Raw genomic sequence first — 12642 nt, 5'->3', positions numbered from 1 at the left:
TGAGCCACTGGAGGCTCTAACGGCTGTTCCTGTTCCCTATGCTATAGGTTTGGGTGTTTTCCCGGTCTATAGTTGTCTCCTCCCTATTCTCCAGCCACCTCGTTTCCCTCATGTGTTTCCTCATCACCATCCCTTTATAAACCCAGCCCTGAGCCTTGGTCAGGGCCGAGTCATTGTGTTTGTTCTTGTACTCCCTGCATGACCTGCCGACCTTTTCCTGAGTTCCTTGTTCCCGAGTGATTATCTTGTTCCAGTGCTCCCCACTGTAAGAGTTACACTATGTAATTTTACCCATGTCTTAAATGAGACATTTGTTTGTCCTTAAAACTCAGGCCATACCAGACATAGCCGTCACATAAAACACTGCGATCCACTAGAATAATTAAAAATAAATAAAAAAAGATTACTTTTTGGTGAACTTTTTTTTGCTGTGGAACTGACAAAGAACCTGTACACACCGAAGTTAGGATCAGAGTCAATTTCTCCCAGTCTTCTTCTAAATTAGACCATGTTCTGTCCCTGAATTATGAAAAATCTGCTAATTGTTTGCATAAAAATACTAGGACTCCCTGATGTCACTGTGAAAAAAAAATTGGCATTGCCCCTAAATTGTGAAAAATTTTGCCCTAGTTTCTAAAAACCACTGGCTCTCTAGAAAATAAATGTAAAAACATTACTTAAAGGGATTTTGCCATGATTTTATGCTGTAGTTTTTATTTCTATCTTAAACAGTTTTAACGGTTTTTGTTGTAATATTGGTGTGTAGGCAGCCATGTAGGCAGCTATCTCAGATACTTTTACCTGGTCATGTTTTAGATGGAACTGCTTTCAGATAAGCTATTGTTTTTCCTACTCACAGTGGTAGTTAGATTATTACAATACACCTAAACAGCTTATAGCCGATGAATAAGTACCAGAGTGTATGAAACGCTTAAGGCGGAATAGCAGTTGGCCTGTATGCCTATTCTTTTAACTTAATGTTAAAGGAAAACTATACCCCAAAATGAATACTTAAGCAACAGATTAATTTATATCAAATTGAACGACATATTAAAGAATCTTACCAAACTGGAATATATATTTACATAAATATTGCCCTTTTACGTCTCTTGCCTTGAACCACCATTTTGTGACTATCTGTGCTGCCTCAGAGATCACCTGACCAGAAATACTACAACACTAACTGCAACAGGAAGAAGTGAGGAAACAAAAGGTAGAACTCTGTCTGTTAATTGGCTCATGTGACCTTACATGTGGTTTGTATGTGTGCACAGTGAATCTTACGATCTCAGGGGGCGGCCCTTATTTTTTAAAATGGCAATTTTCTATTTATGATTACCCAATGGCACATACTACTAAAAAAGTATATTATTATTATAATGGTTCATTTACATGAAGCAGGGTTTTACACATGAGCTGTTTTACTCAGTATCTTTTAATAGAGACCTACATTGTTTGGGGGGTATAGTTTTCCTTTAAATAAAAACTAGCTTTTTAACTTTATTACAGAGTTTTTGGGATATTTTTCTGTTTTTGACATTTTAAACAATGCCGTATTTTAGCCTTATATACTGATTTTTTTTTTTTTTTTTTAAACAAAACATTCTCAGTTTTGTAGTTTCTCAGATTTTATCTGCTCATGCCATTGGAACTGCATGCAACTGAACAAGATTTGTAGGATCCCACGAAATCTGATCCCCCTATAGCAGGGGTCAGCAACCTTTACTATAAAAAGAGCCATTTTGCCCCCTCTTGCCCTGAAGAACAATAGTCTCGAGCCGCAAAACATAACACAGCTTATAAACTTTTAAAAGTTTTACCCTTTTTTTAATTGTAACTGTTACAACAGAATACAACAAACAGAAGTGTCGTTTGTATATGTAGGCCTACTTTGAAATAAATGTAGCAATGAATAGCCCTATTAAATGCTAGTGTTCTCATCTGTTTAATGTAACTTTTGTTTCTGAAGCTCCATGCTGATCTTCCCTCTCTTGTCTTGAGTGTGTGACCGCGGTAAGGACCATGATAAATCATCTTGCTGCGGCTCGGTCTTGCCTGTCACTCCTGGGACGTCTATACAGCCCTCGCACCTGCTTGCGGCTTCCTGAGTGTGCGACCGCGGTTAGCTAACTGTGGTCACACACTCAAGAAGCCTCCATCAGGGGCTGAATAGACAACATGACAGGCAAATCCACAAGACTGAGCCGCAGCAAGTAGGATGAAGAGCCGCATGAGGCTTCAGAGCCGCGGGTTGCCTACCCCTGCCCTATAGAATGTGAAGTTGGATCAGATAAAGTTTGATGGCGTTGTTTGTCCACGCATCTACATCCAACAGCCATTTCATCAGATTTTTTATAAGCCCCATTATATACTGACCCGTGTAACTACATTCAACTTGTAGGATGCAATCTGTTGATCCGACACCATCCTACAAAATCTCCCATGGAGTTTAGTCCCAATAGTTACAAAATGACAGCCAGGGACTACCCCACAATCTATAATGCAACAGTGGTAGGACTCTGAAAATCAAAATTCTGTCCTACATCTGTTATGTTTCTTTCCTAATAAATACACAGACATCAATTATTATATTTACTAGATGAGCCATTGAATCAATTTCCATGTATAAAGTATATATGGTGGAAACTCAGTTTGAATTATGTAGACAGTACACTTAACCTGTAGCCATCCAAATGTTGCTGCACTAAAACTCATGTCACCGGGTTGGTTGGACATCACTATTTTAGAGTGTATGTTACTGTTGAACTTGCACCCAGCAAACGCCAGTTGCCTCGGAGAACAACAGGTAATACCTGTGGAATCATACACAAAAACTGCGAGAGCAAGTACAAAGAAGAGCAGAGAAAAGTGGTTGGGGGATGAGGTAGTGCAGTGCCCCTGAGAGGATAGGGGGAGGGTGTTTAGTGGGTATAAACAAATCTATAAATAATTACCAACATACCGCCCAACAGTTCCTCTTTTCGCTGGACAGCCCCGATTTTCTTAACAAAAACCGCAGTCCCTGATCGTTGCTTAAACGTCCCACAAAACAATTAATTTCCAGCTCCTTTGTAAATCCCGATGTCGGAAGTCTCATCACGCGAGACAGGGCGTGACGCTTGTGTATTTAAGAGCAGTGACGCTACACGTAGCCGCCTTGGGCGAATGATGAGCGAAAGCAAGCGGCTAGTAATAAACTGTAATAGTCTGCAGTGGGCAGGGTGTACTGCGAATGTGTGTTCACATTTTTGTTATGCTCGCAGCTCCTACTTTTATGTGAAAAAAAATAAATATATAAATATTGACTGCAAGTGACTAACACATTGTTTTCTCTTTTCGTTAGCACTTGTGAGACGAGAGCACTTAGTTTTTTCCCTGTTTTTTGGCGATAGCTCCTAATATCATGCCACTGGTGTCTTTGCTCCTAATAGCTAGTCAGATGTTATTTTAATTTTTCTGCTTAAAGCTCTTTTCCTGCTTGAGCCAGGGAAGAAAGACGCAAAAACCCCTATTTTCCTTATGGTTGGCAGCAATGCGACACCAGTGCCTCTCTGGTCATAATATTTAATTGAAAGTATAATTATTTTTTTGTTTCTGCATAGAGCTGGCATAAGCCAAAAAAAAATCTTTTTTTCTTATTTGCCAATGATACCTGACACCATCAGAGCCTCTTTTCCTAGTTTCACCAGAAACTAAGGTATTTGTGAAAACTAGGGCCAGGTGAAATTAAAGGGATTCTATCATGGGAAACTTTTTTTTTCAAACTGCATCAGTTAATAATGCTGCTTCAGCAGACCTCTATACTGAAATCCATTTTTCAAAAGAGCACACAGATTTTCTTATATTTGATTTTGAGATTGGAAATGGGTATAAACATGTTGTCAGTTTCCCAGGTGCCCTTGGCCAAGTTACCTGTGCTCTGATCAACTTCAGTGACTCTTTGCTGCACTGCAAGAGTGATATAACCCCTCCCTTTCTCCCCAGCAGACAAGATACTAGCTCCCTGGTAGATATAGGAATAGCACTGAATAGTGAAAATCCAAGTCCAACTGACTCCTTACATTGAGTATGAGAAACAATAGCCTGTCTGAAAGCAGTTCCATCATGAAGTGCTGGCTGTTTCTGAAACATGACCAGGCTGTCTACACACCAATATTACAACAAAAAATACACTTGTTGGTTCAGGAATAACATTTTTATGTGGTAGATTGAATTATTTGCAGTGTAGTTTAGAAATAGAACCTACACCATAAAATCATGACAGAATCAAGTAATATGACTATAAAGATTTTCATTCATCCAGGTAATGGTATATCTAATATAAGTAATTAAAAAAAAAAGCCTAAAAAAAACGAGCAAAAAAAAAAAAAACCAATGTGGTATACACAGTCCAGTGTAGCAAAGAGTGCCCTGATCGATACATTGTGGATACAAAACAACTGCTCACCAAGCGAATGGCTCAGCATAGGAGGTTGAACTCTACAGGGCAAGACACGGTTGTCTTTCTACACCTAAAAGACAAGGGACACTCCTTTGAAGATAGCAATGTCCAAATCTTGGATAAAGAAGACCGCTGGTTTGAAAGAGGCATGAAAGAGGTGATTCATGTCAAGCTGGAGAAACCATCCCTGAACAGAGGCAGGGCCTTCGACACCACCTGTCTGCTACATACAATTCTGTTCTAACATCTGTACCTCAGTGGTTTCAGAACACTTCACACATTCATTCATGCAACTCTCACAAGTAACATCTATTTCTATGAGTTGCATGACACACTGGTAATCATATCACAGTAATTACATAGAATCAATATAGAATCAACACCTGTGAATTTCAGATGTCACCTCTCTGAAGAGTTACAATGTGCCGTTGTGATTGGATTAGTGGAAGAGTCTATATGAGTAGTGAAACATCTTCTATAATAACCCAGCAAGTCCAGTTGTTTTTTGAATCTCTAAAAGTAATGATTTTACATTTTTTTTCTACTCTTGAGAGCCAGTGGTTTTGGAAACTAGCGCCAGATTTTTCACAATTTAGGAACAATGGCTATTTTTTTTAACAGTGACATCAGGTAGTCCCAGTATTTTAAGGCAAACAATGGGCAGAATGTTTATAATTTAGGGACAGAACAAGGGCTAATTTAGGAGAAGACTGGGTGAAATTGACTCTGATCCTAACTCCTAATGTGTGCAGGTTCTCTCTCTGCAAGTTATTAGGCTCTTTTTGTGCTACCGTTTTTTTCTGTGAAACCCAGACTTTTTGCAATTTAGGGATAGAAATGGCTAATTTAGGGGAAGACAATGAGCGAAATAGATCAAAAGAAATGTTGAGGTTTTTTTCATGATGGTTCTAGCCAACCATTTCAAAATGGGATTATTTAGGAGAAGACAATTTGTGATCAAGAGTTGTTTAAATTTCCCATTCACTCTTCATATTTGAGGTGTTACTGAGTATCGGTGAACCAGAGAATTATGGAAACTTTCCTTATTGGGTCCTGGGATGTACATTTATTTATGTGATCATGATACAACTATACATTTTTCCTTAAACAAATGGCAGTTTGTTACTTGCTTTTTCACTTGTGCAAGTTACTTGTGTAAAGTCTTAGTTCCCCAGCAAAGACAGGTCTGTTTAGCTGGTTATATAAACAGTGCTGTAAGAGGGCCTAGGAGACCTCTGTGTGCCGGAGTGAGGTGTGTGTGTGAGTAGCTGGGAATGAATCTGTGTGTTTCCCCACTGAGTTGAAGTGTTGGAGAGAGTTCCAAGTGACTGGAGAAAGAAAGCAAAAGAGCCTCCAAATAGACTATGTTAAGTGAGAGTCTAACAGAGGACTCTTGGATTTGAGATGTCCAAGGCTGTAAGTGCTGGATATATTATGTTTCTGTGTACACCAATGTGGGTGTTAAAGCAGGAATACTAATCCTGTGTTAAAGATGTTGATTTTGTTCAAAATAAAAGACAGCCAAGATGCATTGAGCTTTTTAAGGTGGTGTCAGATTCAATTTATGGGGTATATAAGAGTGAAGTTAATAGTGAAGTTCCGCCACTAGAGTGAAATTCCGCCACTCTCCATTCATTTCTATGGGATTTTTATAGGCGTATTTATCAAAAGGTGAACTTTCACTTTCACCCATTGATAAATACACCTTTCAAAATCCCATAGAAATGAATTGAGAGCTGCGGAATTTCACTCTAGTGGCGGAACTTCACTCTTTGATAAATTTACCCCATAATGTTTCAACTGTGTCATGACTATGGTCTTGGCTAACCTGAATGTCACAATATACAAATAACTTAAAAAGCATAGAAAATGTGTAATGTATGTATATTGAAAAATTGCTTAGAATTATGTTTTCTTTTATTAGGCAAACAATTATTTTTTTGGGTTGATATTCCCTTTAAACCTTATCACTAACACAGGAAATACAGTATGTATTTTATTTCAATGAGAACTAAAGGTGGTCATACACGGGCCGATAAAAGCTGCCGACAGACTGTGTCGGCAGCTTATTGGCCCGTGTATGGGGCCCCCGACGGGCTTCACCGATCGAGATCTGGCCGAAAGTCGGCCCGATCTCGATCGGATGGGACAAAAAATCCCATCTGATCACGGCCACATCTATTCGTTGATGCGGTCTCGCGATCCGACCGACCCGTTAGTCATCGTTAGGATCCGATCGTTGGGCCCTAGGGCCCACGATCGGATCAGCCCGATATTGCCCACCTCAAGGTGGGCATATCGGAGGGAGATCCGCTCGTTTGGCGACATCGCCAAACGAGCGGATCTCTCCATGTATGGCCACCTTAACTCCGCTGTGATATATTTTGTATACTTAAAGCTTGAGTTGCTTTAACATTTTTTAACCATTTTTTCTGGTCCCTTAACTGTAATGTTTTGGAAGAAACAATCTTGATATATTGTATCTAGCAGAAATGAGTTTTCTTAAAAACATTTCACAACTCATCCAAGTGGCTTCTTCATTTCAGTGGTAGGGAATTCCCGGGGTAGGACAATGACAGACCGGAGAATTCCCTACACTCGTGGTCCATTTGCTTTAGACTATTTCTTCAAGATACTGTATATTATGACCTGGATAAATGAAGATCTTCATAGATAATCTTGATAAATAATACAGCTTACTTGCCCACTGAAAAAATGCCTCCTGCCCCATCACTGGTTACAAACAGTATATAAAGATTGGTGAAAAAGAGTTAAATAAGTAGCATGAAGCGATCTTTCCCAACAAGTTATTGGCATTGCAGCCACAAGCTGAGTTGATCACAGTGCAATTGCTCTTAATGCATTCTAATTGATCCAAAATGATCGATCCATTCTAGTTATAACTTGCACATTGCAATGAAAGGGGTGGAACTTGTGCATAACATTTTGAGAGTGGCAATTGTGTTGCATCCATTGTTAATAAATGCATTAGTATCTGACTTCCTTGGAGCAAGTTAATAGCAGCAATTGCTATGGAAACTCTGGCATTACCACAAGTCAAGGGTAATTCCAGGATTCCTAGGGTCAATAGACACACTTGTGTGCTATTCTTAAAAAAAAAGGCTGGGCAGGCACATTGGCACTCAGCATAAGTACAGGGAAGTGCAAGTAGAGTAATTAGGTGCAAGTAATATTTATGAATGCCATTGATACACAAAGAACTTTGTGTCAGTTTTGCAAGCAGCAATTGTGGTAGTGTTTGTAAATGAGCATTATTGTGGCTTAGAACCTTAAAGAGCAGCACTATAAAAATCTGCGGTACCAATTGGAAAAGTTATGCAAAAGGGGCATGTACATAGAGGAAAGTGCTGCATCCTTTTCAAGTGTGAGAGCCATTGGTCTGGGGGCCACAAGTCTTATGCTATTCATATAAGTGTTTGCAGTGGGGGCCTATACTATAAAACATGCCTGTCTGAAGAGAAGGGGACAGTAACTTACAGTGCAGAATGATTGAAAGGTCACCACTATGTCTGAAATGCTTCGGGGCCACAGTGTGTCTCTTGTTTCAATCATGTAAAAAGGTGTGTTTTTGAAAACTGGGTATGGTATGGCTACAAAATAACAAAATAGAGTACTCCAGCACACGTAATCTGCTCAAGGGTTATTACCCGTGTTTAATGTCAAGCCAAACAGGTTACAACGTTTTGGGGGCGTACCCCTTCGTCAGGTGACGAAGGGGTACGCCCCCGAAACGTTGTAACCTGTTTAAATGTTGGACCAGGTGGGCATCTGCACTTCGTTGACTGAATTATGGCTACAAAATAGGCATGGCTACAATTTTCACTGCTGCGCTATGTACAGTTGTTATATTTATTGATGAATGAAAATGTTTGCCGTGAAAATGACACCCATAGACTCCAATTGGTGTCACGCCGCCTTGTACGTCAAAAATTTGTTGCCCATAGACTAAATTTTGCAGATTTTTTGCAAAGTTTATTAAACTTCAAGATTTCTTAAAGCCCAATGCAGCAAAAAGCCAGAATCCGAAAATCTGCCATCTCAGACCTGCCGAGATTGTGTATAAGTCAATGGCAGAGGTCCCTATTCTATTTTTAAGTTTCTGTGGTCTGCGCTGGAATTAGCCCGAAAATCTGTCAATTTTGGGCTTTTCAGACAAAAATCTGAAAAAATTGTTTTTACCTGAACTGATTAAATCAAGCTTTTTAAATAATACATAAGGTCATATCAGGTATGGGATTTTGGTTGTGGTTTTTTTTATTTAAAAAATTAGATAAATTTGGATTTCAGTAAATAACCCTCTAAAAGTACATTTTACAGCCAATCCATATACTATAGCACAACCTACAGGGGCAACTCTGACTTTTGATACTTTGGGTCTTAGCAGCAAAAGTAAGTTTGTGCCTCCCACAACTTACCTTGCTGTGGAAACTTATATTAAACAATGCCTGGGATCTAATGGTCGTACGGCATCTGCTAATTTCATCACTGCTGAATTTGCTGCAGTTAATAATCTGAAATCTAGAACAGACATCACGATAAAAGGACATGTAAATCTCTCGCACAAAAATCGAATCAGTGAACAGCCTCTTTGAAATTGTTAGATAACTGCCACTCTGGTTGTTAAATGATGAACATCAAAGCTGCAGCATCCCCTTAATCACTTAGAAATCCTTCTCCTTTTCTAACCCACTCAGGCCCCTCCCTCAGGAATTTGCTTTGGCTGTTGACTTGTGAGCATGCTCAGTTCTTTTCAGCTCAGTTTACTAAACACACCCTCCAGTCTAAAAGCCAATGAAGTCATAGCATTACTGGTTCCCATAGAAACTCTGCTCTAGCTGTCTTATCATAACCACCTCTCCTGAGGTCAGCTTAACCATGTGCTCAACCTCAGCAGAACTTTTTATTAAAGTATGTGTGCCTGTGTAAACCTGCATTCTGCATTGCATAAACTTTACAGCATACATGTCATGTTTGCAGATGTCAGAGGGAAAATGGCCGCTGGGTGAAAGTTGCTATTTGTTTTAGGAAAATGTGGGGTATATGCAGTACAAATGATGTGGCGTGGGTGGGGAAGATATGCCCAAATTATACACATGTGAGGAAAATGTAGGCTTTCCATGTCCTTTAAATGGGTTGTTCACCTTCATCCAACTAGTTGTTTTTACACAGATCACCAGAAATAAGTACTTTTTCCAATTACTTTCTATTTTCTATGTGTCACCGTTTTTCTAATATTGAAGGGTAAAGTGTAATTTTTTTCTAAAGCAGCTCTGGGAGGGGGATCGCGAGCCTGTTAACTGTTCTAAATTGATACATTTGGTTGATACATTTCTTATCTTTGTCCCTGCTGAGCAGAATCCCTGAGTTTCATTAAAGGCAGCTGTAAGAATTGATACAATAGTTGCTAATATGAATGGTATGAACCAAATGTTGCAAAATTGTAACAGTTTAGAATCTGCATCTGAACCACTGAGCTGCCAGACTTAAACACCAGAGTCAGGGACATTAAACTTTAAACTTGAATTTTGGAATGGCCTCCATGTTTGATAGGATCCTTGTGCCATTGGTATGGCAAGGTAAATTGTATATATAGGATAGTAACTATGTGGATGGGTCAGAGGAACTGGTGTTGAGTACCTTTGATATATCCTCCCTCTATACATCCATACCACATATGATGCTATTGAAGCTGTGCTATGCTTTGCTATGCTTTTAAGGGGAAGTAAATGATACAGTGAAAATGAGATTACTTTTTTTTCTGGGACTATTAGAAATTATTTGTGAGAACAATTTTAGATTCAAGGATAAGTATTATTTACAGTTGAGGGGAACCATGATTGGTTCTAATGTCGCCCCTTCATACATAAATTCCTTTATTCTAAGGCAAGAGAAAGAACACATTTTTCATCGGGTGTCGTTCACTAAGCACTGTATAGTGTGGTGGTAATTCATTGATGATGTGTTTGTGATATGGAGGGGAGACATATTCACTTATGCGGTTACATCAAGAGATAAATGAGATGCGCCAAAATATTTTATATACTAATTCCTGACATTCGAGTTTATTTTTCGGAGAAAAACTCAATTCGTATGAATCGAATACGAATCAAATACGATTTGAATTTTCAGGTCGGAACCATTCAATCAAATATTAGAAATTCTAATTTTTTCTTAAATAACTTCCCAGTCAAATTTTGAGTACATTTGAATTAAAAAAAATTCACATGAATTCAAAATTCGAACTTTGATAAATGGGCCTCCCCTCTAGACACAAAGAAAGAGATCCAAGTATACCCTTTGTTACCCAATATAGTAATTGGAGTGACTTTGTGGCCACAGTCCTTTGTAAACATTGGGGAATACTTAAATCTTCTTATCCTGATATCCAGAAATTTAGTCAACCCCCACTAATGTCACACAGTAATGGAAGGACATTGGGTACTCAGTTGGTCCACTCTGATACTGAAGAAACTAGATTACAAATTCACTCTACAATATAAAATTTAATTTCTGAACCAGGAAGTGTATTTTTTTTAATTTATAATATTGGTGTGTAGGCAAACATGTCAGGTCTTTTTGCATGGTCATGTCCTTTCAGAAAGAGCCAGTACTTTAGGATGGAACTGCTTTTTGGCAGGCTGTTGTTTCTCCTACTCAATGTAACTGAATGTGTCGCAGTGGGACCTGGATTTTTACTATTAAGCGCTGTTGTTAGATCTACCAGGGAACTGTTATCTTGTGTTAGGGAGCTATCTGGTTACCTTCCCATTGTTAGGCTGCTGGGGGGGATATCACTCCAATTTGCAGTAAAGAGTGACTGTTGTTTATCAGAGCACAAGCCACATGACTGGGGGCAACTAGGAAACTGACATATGTCTAGCACCATGTCAGATTTCAAAATTAAATATAAAAAAATCTGTTTGCTCTTTTGAAATATGGATTTCAGTGCAGAACAGCACTATTAACTGATGGGTTTTGAAAAAAACATGTTTTCCCATGACAGTATCCCATTAATGTCTATTATTGCTACTTGTGCCCTTGGCTTGAGGAAGGGGTCAGGGTACTCTGAAATGTAGCTGTGGTATGATTTCTTTAAAACACTACCATTTTTGCATTTATAACTTTGAGTGATGTGTTTTTTTGTATACAAAATATATATATTACAACCAACCTTGTGAATTAGGCCCGATAAATGTGTCTGTTTATGTAGTACTTGATTGCTGAACTTGGCCATATTAAAATCTGATTAACAAGCCTGTGATGAGTACATGCTTATACTGATAGTTATTTAAAATTTTCTGAACTGATATTGTATTTTAGGCTTTTTAAGAAAAGAATGCAACAGTTAGTGGTTGACTCAGAACTTTTGAACTCTACAGTCAGGTCAGCCATCAGGGGGGGACAGGGTGGAGGTGGCTGGCCACAGTTTTTTTACATGAGCCTGTGAGGGGTGCCCTGGCCATTTACCATGTTGTGGCCCTGACCCCCAATATTACTTTTATTCGGGGCCCTGACCACCAATGTTTTTTTATTAACGTGTGAGGGGTTGTGACCACCAATGTTTTTTTTATTAATATGTGGGAGGGCCCTGGCCACCAAAGGGACACAGTTATCTAGCATGCTGTGTTGATGTGACCCATTTATTTCATGTAAATTGAAACTCTCATTCTAAGATTATTATATCATTCTCTTTTCTTTTTTCATTAAGAATTTTTTTGAAATACACAATAATGCAAAATCACAAAGAACTTTACCACAGCACTTGTGAGTTATCAGGAGAAAGAGACAAAAATTAAGGTATAGTGATATCTGTGTAGATTGATAATGCCCTACATATTGTATAATTGCCAAAAGCAAACTGAGGCAAACTTTATACATGAAATTGCTATAAAGTATGGAAGTAGGTACTGACAAAATTTAAGATAAAACACATAAAAGGGTGTGTTGATCTTTACAAAACGTAGTTTGTTTTCAAATGGTACATCACAACAAAGGCTTTCTTTGGTTGCTTTGTTTCCAAATGGTACATCACAATAAAGACTTTCCTTAGTTTCTTCCTATTTTTTATGTTTTGCAGTTTTTCATATTTATTTCTATTAAATATTTATTGAAACATAAATTAGTTTCTCCTATTTTCCAGTAGCAACATATTGCACTAGCATTTCAGTTCATATTCAGAA

General features: G+C 38.5%; 1 protein-coding gene across 10 annotated transcripts in view; it reads right to left on the bottom strand.

Moving 5' to 3' along the window:
• Positions 1-3125, bottom strand: part of LOC108719050 — a 48122-nt gene extending 44997 nt beyond the window's left edge. For 3 of the 10 annotated variants that reach the window (XM_018267651.2, XM_041566198.1, XM_018267649.2), the window contains exon 1: positions 2963-3124. In XM_018267651.2, coding sequence (XP_018123140.1) covers positions 2963-3097 — 135 coding nt within the window. In that variant the 5' untranslated portion in view covers positions 3098-3124. Of the gene's footprint in view, positions 1-2954 lie in introns of all 10 variants that reach the window. The other 7 variants (XM_018267652.2, XM_018267654.2, XM_018267648.2 and 4 more) reach the window with 4 other exon arrangements.
• Between the last annotated feature and the right edge of the window lie 9517 nt (positions 3126-12642).

Source organism: Xenopus laevis, chromosome 6L (assembly GCF_017654675.1).
Source record: "Xenopus laevis strain J_2021 chromosome 6L, Xenopus_laevis_v10.1, whole genome shotgun sequence".
Taxonomy (NCBI): Eukaryota; Metazoa; Chordata; class Amphibia; order Anura; family Pipidae; genus Xenopus; species Xenopus laevis.
Note: the sequence above shows the minus strand (reverse complement) of the source record. Positions and strands in the feature narration are given on the sequence as shown.